General features: G+C 42.8%; 1 protein-coding gene across 4 annotated transcripts; it reads left to right on the top strand.

Annotated features, from left to right (window-relative positions):
* Nucleotides 1-111: 111 nt before the first annotated feature.
* LOC6528334 (coronin-1C-A) lies at nucleotides 112-11844 on the top strand. Of its 4 annotated transcripts, none has more exons than XM_015198937.3 (7): nucleotides 112-263; nucleotides 7421-7675; nucleotides 8734-9000; nucleotides 9059-9472; nucleotides 9536-9829; nucleotides 10523-10729; nucleotides 10784-11844. In XM_015198937.3, exons 2-7 carry the CDS (start codon nucleotides 7478-7480, stop codon nucleotides 11009-11011), a joined length of 1608 nt encoding a protein of 535 aa, XP_015054423.1. In that variant the 5' UTR covers nucleotides 112-263; nucleotides 7421-7477; the 3' UTR covers nucleotides 11012-11844. The 4 variants fall into 4 exon arrangements, with proteins under 4 accessions (XP_015054423.1, XP_015054424.1, XP_015054425.1 ...); XM_015198938.3 differs by having other exon boundaries at nucleotides 112-283; XM_015198939.3 differs by having other exon boundaries at nucleotides 113-283; nucleotides 10544-10729.
* The last annotated feature ends 951 nt before the right edge of the window (nucleotides 11845-12795 follow it).

Raw genomic sequence — 12795 nt, 5'->3', positions numbered from 1 at the left:
CATGCCAGTTTCGGCCCAAGTGGCAACCCCAGGCGGATGAACACAGCGCCCCGTGAACGTGAACGCAAACTGAGCTGATATCAACAACTCGCCTCAAACAACAGTGTCGAACTTGCTCTTAGATGCTCAGCGCGCTCTCGTCGGTATTTTGTACTCGTCCCGTCTTTTTGCTGACTGAAAAGTCTGAAAAGAAGTGCCTTAAGTTCCCAGCCGGAGTCGTGTGCAAAATCTTTAGTTGAATCCCGTTGAATGCGCTGGCCCCAGTGAGTGGAGTGATAGATAAGTGAGTGCTGGTATTTTGGTGTCTTGCAACCGCTTCTGTGCCGCCACATTAAATGTCAAGCAAAAGTAAAACGGTTGCCATGAATCACAACAGTATTTTTGCGGAATAGGAGTATTGCGGCTCGGTGTCAGCTGAAGCTGCGTATTTCCAGGAGACGTTGCGAGTGGTCGATGCAAATACGCCGCTTAAGTAATGAACGCGCGTATTACAAAATCATTAAAAATCACGGTAAAAAAATAAGTGCGCCAGCCGCCTTGCGACCATACGTGTGTGCGTGTGCGTCTGTGTGCGCCGAGTGTGGCGTGCGTGCGCTGGTGTGCGTGCTTTCTTGTGCGAGCGGAGCGGTGAACGCAGTGCATGTGAAGAGTACCGCTATAAAAGTTTCGCCATCTGCTCTCCCGCTCGCTCACCGTGTTATATGAGTCCAACACCCAAAAAAGGGAATAAAGAGAGCAAAGCAGCGCCAGTGCCGAAAAACGTTGCAAAAACAAGTGAAAGAAACCAAACAACTCGCAGTCGAATTTGTTGTTTCGCACTTGATTGTATTAATTGTCTTTTCTGGTATTTGTTTTTTCTTCCTCGCGTTTCGGTGTAAATTGTGTGGCTTTTCCTTTCCGGCTCTCACTTGTTTACGGTGCGCGAGAGAATGAGACCGGGGAAGAGCGGCCGAATGCGGGAGAAAGGAAAAGGGGGAGAGTGTACCAATTGTTGCTGGTGGAAGCAACAAGTTAGTGAAGGGCAAGGAGGGAGAGTGTGCTTTCAAAGGGCGCCAAAATGAGCTGGCATTTGAAATTTCGAAATATTAGCTAGTCATAAACGTGGCTTCCAGTGGGCCTGAGGCCAGAATTACGGTTTATTTCGAGCGTGCGAGCGAGAGCAAGTGTGAAAAACAAGCGACCTCCAGAGGCGTCTTCGAAAGTGCGCGCGAGCGAGCGAGAGAGCACACAGCATACGCCCCCACGCACAGCTATTTCGGTTGCTCCCCAAATGGCTTAAGCAGCGAAACTTAGCCAACACCAATTAGTGACACAAATATGAGAAATGCACTGGAATGAAGCACACACACACAATCGAGCCCGACCGCCGATCGTGTTTATGCGTCGGCCCATGTCGCGATTACTCGGCGGCAAACAGCTGTTCGGCCACGATCAAACAAAACAGGCGCACGTATAAACGCCAATTGGGCGAGCAACGCATATCCGGGCTTTGGCGGGAATTATTGGGAAATGAAATAAGAAGCAAGTAATTTTGGGAAGTCACTGCTTCATAACCCCTAGGAAAATCTAGATCTCGAATCTTACAGTTCCGAAACGAAATTAAATTAATATTAAATTAAAGTAAGAACACGTGAACAACTATTATCATGTATAGTCTTGGAACCCAAAAAAATATGCCGCAAACAATGTTGATGCTCAAAGTAAATCAAAAATCATACTTTAGAAATCAATCTCTTTAAACTTTGATTTTAAAAAAGGTTTCGGATTAAGAAAAATATCTTTTGAAACATGAATCTGGCATAGGAATGCATATTGTGACACCTAATAAGGGTGATTTTTTGATGTTTAGAAAACATTATATATTTTTCAATAAATATTAACGGCAAGTTACATAAAGAAAATAATTTCCAATTTTTAAAAGCGTTAATTATTATTCTTTATCTAAATTATTTTAATTTTTTGAAAAATATGCCACATGTCCCTAGACTTAAGAAAAGTTTTCGGTTTTAATTTCCTATGTTTACAGTGTTTTAAAATCGTAGGCGATTTTCTAAGATCCAGGTATAATTTTTTCTGAATGTTTCACATACGATATTAATTAGGTGGTAATCGTTTTAAGCTCTAGTCAGGTATCGAATGAAGTATTAAGTATTGCAGATATATGTAGTTTTAAAAGGAAAGGTACTTTTATTAGCCAATTGATCCTCTGAAAAAACTATGTATGTATGTACATTGAAATTCCAGGGCGCACAGGCATCCACAATTGCCGCCCAGTCTGACTAAGCGGCAGAGTGGAGGGCGCTGAGGAGACAAAGAACGAGCGGCAATTAAGACAGCAACAAAAGCCAGCGCCACTTGCGACGGTGAGGGGGGAAGAGGGGAGGTGATGGGCCTCACCAGACGAGGCACTGCATATGCATGTTGTTAATTTTAGCAGCAGAGTTCCACTTTCACTTGTACACAGCGACGACACCCACTGTGCTGCAAGCCAGTGAGTCTGCCGCGACACTTGTGCGCTTTTTGTCAAAAACTTCGGCTAATCGCCGTCAGGCACGCACACTCTGCAATCAGTTTGATGAACCTTTAATACACACTCGTATGTATGTGTATGTACAGCCGTGGACGTATAAATAGCACAAAATGAAGTTCATCTTTTTGAATAGTTTTTTTAATTAAAAAAAATTTCTTGGAAATAAAACAGCTTTCGTTCTTCATAGCTTAGCTTATAAACTAATAAATTAATTAATCAAAATGAATAAATGTTAAAAAAAAAAGATGTGAAAATTTAAAAACTAAAAAACAACGAAAAATGCGTGGTCACAGAAATAGCACAATTTCAAAATATCTTCAATTAATCATAAAAAATAAGTTTAAAAGTAATTAATGCAAAGCAAATTTAATATTTGATTGAGTATCCATGATTTTTGATGACTGCGTTACATCTTCAACCCATACTCTCCACAAGATCCTGACATCTATCCTTTGGAATGGAGTTCCAGGCTTCTTGGACACCTTTCCACAAATCGTCAAGATTCGAAATTTTTTTTTGGATATCATAACCTTGACATCATTCCATAGATTTTCTATTGGATTTATGTCAGGGCTTTGAGCCGGCCATTCCAGAACTTGGATGGATTCGTCCTTCAACCACTTTTTAACGACACGATATGTGTGCTTTGGGTCGTTGTCGTGCTGGAATGTCCATTTCAGAGGCATGTTCTCAAACGTAAATGGTTCCATTTGATTTTTGAGAATGTCCATATACATAAAGCGATCCATTACGCCATTGATCCGGTAAAGCGGACCCACACCTCGCCAGGAAAATGCACCCCAGCACATAATGGAACCGGCACCGTGCTTAACAGTCTTCATGGTGTACCTGGGGTTAAGAGCTTGGCCTTTTGGACGACGAACAAATGTTTTCCCATCGGGTCCTACTTTATTAATTTTTGTTTCATCGCTCCAAAGGATGTTTTTCCAAAAACTCAGGTCCTTATCACGGTGGGCCCGTGCGAAACTTAATCGTTGCGATATGTTGCGTTTTGACAGGAGCCGTTTTTTTCTGCTGATGCGTCCAAAGAGGGAAGCTTCATTTAGTCTTCTTGCCACTAATTCCTCGATACATTTGTGCCACATTCTTTATTTATTTCCTCCATAATTTCGCGGGAGGACTTGAAAGGATCCGCCTTGCTCTTCCGTACTATGAGCATATCTGTACGCGGATCAGTTTTTCGTGGCTTTGGTTTGCGTTTTTTTCGATTGGTCAAATATGCTGTGTTTTCCTTCACTACCTTTAGTGCATTATATACCATTTTCCTCGAACATTTCATTATTTCGGCAATTTCAGCAGGTGTATTGCCAGATTCAGTTAGGTTGAATATCATCCTCCTTTTTTCAACTGAACAATGCTTTCCTCGACCCATTTTTTTAACTTTTGTATTAAATTACATTAATTTGTTGACGAAATTTTTTAAATCACGAAAAAAAACTTAGAAAAACCACTTTTTACACGGGATTTGCTGTAAGTTCTTTAAAGTGTGCTATTTCTGTGACCACGCTAAATAATCGCTCGCGAACGAAAATTAAGTATAAAGCAGAAGAAAAAAATGATAATGGTAAATTTTTGGGTTGTACGTCATCTAGAAGAGAGCAATAATCAATTCACATCAAAATTTTTGGAATCGAAAGCCAAATACTTCTGAAATAATCGATCTAAAGTTACTGTTCTGATGTGTGCTATTTATACGTCCACGGCTGTATATGCACTGCAGCAATGACGTTGCGCTTGCAGCAATGACATCATCATCATCGCCATCAACCTCACCATCCAGTCGAGTAGAGACGAACGGCGAAAGTTTCCAGTGCAGCCCACAGCCGATAAAGAGAGGGCCTCTTATCACGGGTGACTCATGCATGTGGCATTGATCACTGGCCAGCTGATTAGGTGTCGCTGCAGCTGTGCACAGGAAAAAAGATATCATAAGTTAATCAACACCAAGGAGCTGCTGTTGCGTTCCTGTTGGAACAACGAATGATGTGTTATTGATAACACTTGACTAAGCTACAACTGGTGTGCTTTCTTCACGTACCAAGACTATGTTTAATCCATCTTTATGTAGTATTGATATAATGTTAAACCACCAACCTACATAGAATTGTAGTACCACGTTTAAGTAGGGGATAATATCCTACAACTCCATATCCTACACATAACTACACAAGAGTTAAGCGCAGTATGTATGTTTATTAAATATATGTTTAAACACATTATTGCGCTTATACAAGACTAGTTTTGGGCCATATGCTTTTACAAAAGTTTTGAACTTTCGGTTGAAGTTAGTAAAAGAATTTAATAGGAAAACCACGATGGCATTTGGTTTTCGTATAATTGCTGCACATTTAATAGATTCTTTTTCGAGTGTACATGGGAATAGAGATGTCAATATAACGGGACGAGGGCCGTCGCCACAATTGGAGCATTGTCCCACTCCATCGTCACTTTATTTTTACCCAAGCACTGTTTTATTTTCGCTCACGCCCCATTGCACTGCTGTTGGAAACTACTCGTACTACGCCTAATTGACTGCACACCCAAGTCAGTCAAGGGGGGAGGGAAGGGGTGTCAAGTGGGGGGCGGGGGGTCCACGGCGTTTTAATCACGCCGCCGGGAACAAGAACAACACGACGGCATTTGCTGGCAATTAGAAGTGGCCGGTGAACACAACGTGTCGACAAAGCGCCAAGTTTTGCAATCAAGCATTAAGCCAGTTCCCGATCGCTGGAGCATCGCAATCGCATCAATTCAGTGATGTTTGCATCTCGCGCGATTTCAACTTAAGTTGCCGAAGGGCCCCACAACAGCCCCATTGTCAAATGGTTAACGTGATTACAAGACAGTCGCTGCTGAAAGTTAGTTAACACCCGTAGTCTGTTTCTAGTCCTGGCAAAGATACCTCTGACTCAGGACGGTTTTCCAAATTTATACATTTTCCAAATTCTTTGGTTAATTAGCATAAATAGGACAATAAAAAGCATTTTGTCTGTTGAACCCATTTTATTGTTTATCAAGTTATACCTATTATATGTAAAGAATAATTAATATTATTTGTAAAGAAGAAATCATTGGAAAAGATTTAACTTTCCTTCCCTATGCTGAACATATTCCTGATCAGGCACGCAATTTATAAATAATTTACGAATTCAATGCAATGTTTCAACACGTTTCAATAACACCACCAGGGAATAAGTACTTATGAGATTTCCATTTCTTCAAAAATTTTCTTGAACCCACTTCCGTTAATCGCTGACTTGCAGTCGAAGGGACGCTGATTAAACAATCGCCGATGGTCAAGTTGAGAAGTCGCAGAAGAGGTCACATTTTTGGCCCTTGGAAGCGGAATTGCGAATGCATTTATGATAGAACGGGAAAGTGGGAGTGGCTATTATAATTTAGGCATGGCAGGGGCAAGCGATGCCAACGAAATAAATAAACACATTACATGATTTAGAAAAGCTGCTTAGAGCATCGTGCGCTGTGTTTGTATATGAAAATTTAATTTTGCCTAAGATGATTCAATTTTCTATTAATACGTTTGACCTTCAGCTGTGAAACAAAAATTTTCCCGCCTGCAAACGAAGGTGTTTGGCATATAAACACACATAAATATCAACCGCATACACACGCCGCAGATATAGATATATTCCGGCTATAGCGCTGGAATGTTTTCCAGTTCTTGGCGAACATTTCGGCGTCGTTTTGGACTCCATAGGTGTAGCACTTAACATTATCTCTGTGATGTTTAGCCAACGCGGAGCTGATATTTTCTTATCAGTGAAGAGGCCATGTCTATAGGATGGCCACCCACACCTACACCCACCCAAGAACGAAGACCTCCGGGCTTACCTTGTGGCCAAAGACAGAGAGCGTAGAAAGTAATCAACTTGTGGGCACTGCTTTGGGGCCAGTTTAAAGAGGTCAATGACAAAGTTTAGTGCTTGCAATAAATATGAATATCTTTGTGCACAACCAAACGAAGCAAAGTGGCAAAAAAGGCAAACCATTTTATGGCACTTTTCTGATTAAAAACGAAAGCTTTTCGCAGTCAAAGTTTTCAGCCTGCCGGCCTCGGCCCAACCCAGAAATTAATGCTGCTTCAAACACGTAGCTAGAAGCCTCCCGGAGTGTTAGGTATATGTTTGGGCTTAGGCTTGCCTGCTGGATCGGTATTGCTCAGCCATTACTCACGTGTTGGAGGGCTATTCAGTGCTGGAGTGGGTATTTCGGCGTGATGATGTCATCAGAAAGAAAGGGGTATGAACAACTGATAATTCGACACGTTCCGGCTGGAGCTTCATTAACGAAAGTAGCGCCGTTTGTGGCAGGTGGCAGGTGAAAGCGTTCTAGGCGCCTTCCCCTTTCAGTCGCCAACATTAGTGATGCCATCAGAAATTTGATGCAACCTCTCGCGGACGAAGTCAACGCGTCAATAGCGAGCTGCGAATGGAAAGCTCATTGATTTTCGCAACAAGCGAAATTAGCATATGCAAATTTATTGAACTAATCGAGGCTGCGAAGCGTGGTGAAACACGCGTTAAGCTAACACATAAGTGAGCAAAGCTGAAAGCGAATAACACTGCGATTCAGTCTTTGGTTTATGCGTCGCTCGTAACTCGGATAACTCGCTAAGAACACCATTTCCAGGTGTCACTTTGTAGAAAAAACAACCTATCAAATGAGTTTTCAAAACTCTGCCAAAAAATAGGGCTTTCTATCTTATTTTGGTGTGGTAAGAACACAGCCAAATGATTTCGGTTGAGAACTTGATATAAAGGGAAGAGGGTGGAAAACGTAAAACGGGTCTGTAAGTAAGATACTCCCCGAAATTGCTAACTAATCTTCGTACGTCCCATTTACTTTCAGAGCTAGACGTAGAGAAACTCCGGACCGACCACTGACCCAAGCCACTGCAGCATCAAGATGTCGTTTCGCGTAGTACGCAGCTCCAAGTTCCGCCACGTCTACGGACAGGCTCTAAAGCGGGAGCAGTGCTACGACAACATACGAGTATCCAAGTCAAGCTGGGACTCCACATTCTGCGCGGTGAATCCCAAGTTCCTGGCCATCATCGTGGAGTCGGCGGGCGGCGGAGCCTTCATCGTCCTGCCACACAACAAAGTGAGTGCCGCACCGGACCTATTATAGTCTACGTGCGTCTGCCCCACTGCGGCCAGCTTGGTGGGGTATTTTTAAGCAAAACAGTGGCCAACTATTTTTAGCGCCCTTTTGGCATAAAGTTTGCGGCCATTTGCGGGCTTGTTGCCACGTCGCTTGTGACGTCGACGGATTTCGCATGACTCCACCCAATCTCACATGTGTTTATAAATAGTTATGGATTCTGCTACTACCGCGGCAGCGATTCTGCTAGCTGGCGCACTTTTGTAATTTGGCCACCAGCCAACATGACAAACAAATCGTCTAATTTTAGAGAGAGGCGAAGTATCAGCCAGTTAAATGAATACAAAAATTAGGCGAATCATTGCATTGAAATGCACACTCAGCTCGCCGATTATTCCGTTAAAAACTAATTGTTTGTATTCCTCTAAATTATATTTTCAATCTCCAAATCTTTTGGCCGGCGTGTTCTAGATTTAGCCTCTCGGGCTTCTGTTTAGTTCTGTAGTCTTGTCCGCAGCTCCAGCAAATGGTGTGGGCGGCAGAAGCACCCATTCCCCCAATCTTCCGATGCTACTCTTTTAAAGAAAACATATTTGGAAACAAACCAATGGTCGTTCCATTTAAACCTAATTTGTATGCAAGACTTGTGGCAACAGATCGTCTTTTTTAACTTGATGGCAAAACAATTGCCGGCTTTTTTAAGTGACGGTTTCTATGTGGAGCGGCTTTCACACGCCCTATTTTAGCTATTTTATGGGCACTGGATGATGAGTGAGATCCATCTAGTCGCCAAGGTTGGCCGCATGTGGCAAGTGTAGGAAAGAACAAGCACAAGTTCTTGAAAAACCAAAATAGATTTACACTCATGGAAGTCTTTTTGGATTGATACATTTTATGCAATCATTTGAAAGATACAATTTGTGTAACTCAAGATTAAAAATGAACAAGGAATATTATATATATTGCCTGCTTGGCAGATTACCGAACATAGCTTATTCTTTAATAAATAAGTTACCGGTGGCGTATCGAGCTAACTGAAATGTGATGAACTCTTCCAGGTTGGTCGTATAGCGGCTGACCACCCGTTGGTTGGCGGTCACAAGGGTCCTGTGCTGGACATCGCCTGGTGCCCCCACAACGACAACGTGATCGCCTCCGGCTCAGAGGACTGTGTGGTCAAAGTGTGGCAAATACCCGATGGCGGGCTGTCCCGAACACTCACCGAACCCGTGGTCGACCTGGTTTTCCACCAACGTCGCGTGGGTCTGGTACTGTGGCATCCATCCGCCCTCAATGTGCTGCTGACCGCCGGCTCTGATAACCAGGTGAGCGTATGTCAACACCTCTTCTCAAGTCCATGCTTATACTCTTTGTATCGCAAAGGTCGTGATTTGGAACGTAGGCACTGGTGAAATCCTAGTGCACATCGATTCCCACCCGGACATCGTTTACAGCGCCTGCTTCAACTGGGATGGCTCTAAGTTGGTCACCACCTGCAAGGATAAAAAGATCCGCATCTACGAACCGCGCACCGGCGAGCTGGAGAGCGAAGCCATGTGCCACGAGGGCTCCAAGGCCACGCGGGCCATTTTCTTGCGTCACGGTTTGATTTTCACCACAGGTTTCAACCGTAGCTCGGAGCGTCAGTACTCGCTGCGCGCCCCGGATGCCCTTAACGAACCCATTGTCATGGTGGAACTGGACACGTCCAACGGCGTAATGTTCCCACTATACGACGCGGACACGAACATGATCTACTTGTGTGGAAAGGGTGACTCGGTCATTCGGTATTTCGAGGTTAGTAACAGAACAAATACATATCGAATCCGTATATTAACTATTCCATTTCTCATCGTACAGGTAACGCCCGAACCTCCTTTCGTGCACTACATAAACACGTTTCAGACTACAGAGCCGCAGCGTGGTATTGGTCTGATGCCCAAGCGAGGCTGTGATGTGACCACCTGCGAGGTCGCCAAGTTCTACCGCATGAACAACAACGGCCTGTGTCAGGTTATCTCCATGACTGTGCCGCGCAAATCGGATCTCTTCCAGGAGGATCTTTACCCCGACACGCTAGCGGAAGACGCTGCCATCACCGCGGAGGAGTGGATCGATGGCAAGGATGCGGATCCGATCACATTTTCGCTCAAAGTAAGTGGCCGAGGTGCAGATGCAACTCCGACTTTTATTCCGTGTTGCGAATACAGCGCTCGCCGCCGAATGCGGCAACGGTTCGGCCATTCTGCCAGCCATTCCGCCGGCGATAAGAGCGTACAAGATATAAGATATATATCAGCATGTGTGCTAGCGGGACTTGTCCATAGATGGCAATGCGGCTCGAAGTCGATGAGGCAGTCGCTGCCACTATGGACGCCCCTTTTACAATGTATTCCAACGGCTTTTGCAGTGGTTTTTGTCTGCTAGCACAAGGACTCCAAGTGCGCTTTTTTGTGAGTTCCGTTCAAAGCCTAATTCCTGCATTTGTCGGTGGCTACCTACCATCGTGTGATGCCTGCGCTTAATTTACTTATGTTTTTTTCTGCGTTATCTACGTTTGTGCCTTGTCCGCCCAGCCACATTCCACTACAATACACTGATTACAGACCTCATTTGATCCTTCGAGATGAGACATTATAAGAATTAAGAATACTCACAATGATCTAGAACGATTTAGTATTCTAATTATTTGATATCTTGTTAAAGTCTCCTACTGCATACAGTAACACGCCGCACAAATGCAAACTTAGCCCTAACACACACGCGGTTGCGCGTGGCGCTTGTCGTTGTGTTCATTGTTGCTTGTTGTGTTCTGAAACGAACAGATTTTCTTACCAACCTAATCAGGATCGCGTTTCCATTGTACAGGGTGGCTATGTGTCCTCGTCGGTAAACAAATCACTACCATCGAAGAAAGCGGGCAACATCCTGAACAAGCCCAGAGGCGACAGCGCGAGCTCCGGTGCAACGGGCAGCAGCGCGGGCGGCGGCAACTTTGCATCTGGAAATAATAATGAGGCTAGCGAGGGTGGACCGCCTGCAGCGGTTTTATCGGTAAGTACTTGCACTAGTGCAACGGTTCTTTGACTAACTTTTTGCCTTGAAAAGGAAAAGGACCTGCGTACCATCCAGGACGAGATTCGCAAACTCAAGGCGATCATCGTCAAGCAAGAGAATCGCATCCGCGCTCTGGAGGCCAAGGAGGACGCCCGCAACAAGAATGGAAGCGATGCTGCGCCAGCTTCAGCGGGAGCAGCCTCTTCTGACGGCAAAGCTAGTGAAAGTGCCAATGACCACGCGTCTACATCAGCCGGAACGTCAAAGGACGAGGACTAGTTCTAGCAATGAAACGAGGACTGATAAAATGGGCGGAATGGATTGGAGGAGAGACAGAGTACTGCTTGTAGAAGCTCGTAGTTACCGCTTAATTTTTCTAATGCAACATAACGTTTATTTCGTACGCGCTGAGGGCGAATTGAAAAACAAGTTATTGTCTATTACCATTATGGTTCGATTATTTATTTTTTATAATTTAATATTAGGTCTTTAACAGAGCAGAGCAAAATCAGTTGAGTGTGGCACAGATAGGGTTAGAGAATGCCGAGCTAAACCATCTAATCGAACATAAGCGAGCAGAGCTGGACGGTTAACGTATAAAACATAACATAAAACTACATCCTGCCAAAAATATATAAAAACCTAACGAACTACCTACATTTTGCGCCCAAAATCAAGCAGAGCGAAGGGTAGACACTCAACCCTTCGATCGTTTCTTGTAACGCAAATATGAAATTGTAAATTTAACAAAGGCAAATCATAAACTAAACCTCAATCACTTAACAGTTAAAACCTACCTACCAAATTTGTACGAGCTCCTTTCTGTAACGTCTGTATATTTGTACGTCCCGAAAGTTGTCATGACAATAGCTGATAGAATTAATCCGTTCATCCTAACTGAGGCCCCCTTAATAAGTCACATCTGCCTGCAAATTCTTGTGTCAAACATAGCGAATTCTGTAAGAAAGTGATGGGGGTCACCGAAATTAATTCGTTTTCGTAATCAAAATTTTCTTGTTCAAACTAATGATAAGCTGTATTTTGAAATAATAAAATAACAATAAATGCAACAGAATCGGAAAAAAAGGGACCCAACGAAACTATTATAACGATTTTATTACTTTTTATTATTTTATTTTCATTAGTTTTGTTAGAGAACAGAGAGCGAGAGCGTCATAAAACACCTACCGATTTTGTAATTGAAAACCATTGTAAAATGCAGACCTATATACATATACATAAATACTCTATATACAAATAATTTACAATTTGATACGAAATAAAACAAAATACAATGACAGAAGAACTTGCGTGCTGCTAATAGAAGAAATCAAATTCTCGAAAAGGATCTTTCTGTAATTAGCGCAGTAGAAAAGCTTTTGTAATATTAGATATATATTAGTCGACAATGGGATACTTACCAGCTGCACTTTAAACTAATTGACAACTTTTAATTGCAGAAATAAGCTCATCCATGCGCTATTCATTACGGAAACCCATTTGTTGGTTTCAATTGAATATGCAAATTCGTTTAATTTCTGCCTAAACAGCTTTAGAGCATACTGCATTTGTTGTGTGTAATTATTACCTCAGCGAGCAAACCAAAAAATGCAATTACAATTTACGTGTACAACGATTCTGACATTTTAATTAAACTTGCCCAAGTGTGCTTTTGTGGGTGGCAATTATGATAGAGTGCGTTGATTTAATTAATATTATGTCTGTTATGCAATTTTAGCGATTATCGGTAGAAATCAGTTGGTCTTCTTGGTCGGCCAATTTGAAAGCTGTAGAAGCTAAGTGATCCACAGCAACCAAAAGTCGACTTGATAACTGGAGTGCGACATTAAATACCAACAATTGTTGAATTCAGCTTTAATCTTGATCAAAATATTCACTTTATCACTGCTAACTGGTTCAGACACATTTGGTCAGTTTAAACTAAGATTTTGCACCCAGACTGTCAATAAATTTCAGCTGAATCCGAGACTAGTAGTTAATCGATACAAACTTTCTGCACTGGCGTAAAGTGTATACTACATATAATTTTAACAGTAGCTATA

This window comes from Drosophila yakuba, chromosome 2L, assembly GCF_016746365.2.
Source record: "Drosophila yakuba strain Tai18E2 chromosome 2L, Prin_Dyak_Tai18E2_2.1, whole genome shotgun sequence".
NCBI lineage: Eukaryota > Metazoa > Arthropoda > Insecta > Diptera > Drosophilidae > Drosophila > Drosophila yakuba.
Note: the sequence above shows the minus strand (reverse complement) of the source record. Positions and strands in the feature narration are given on the sequence as shown.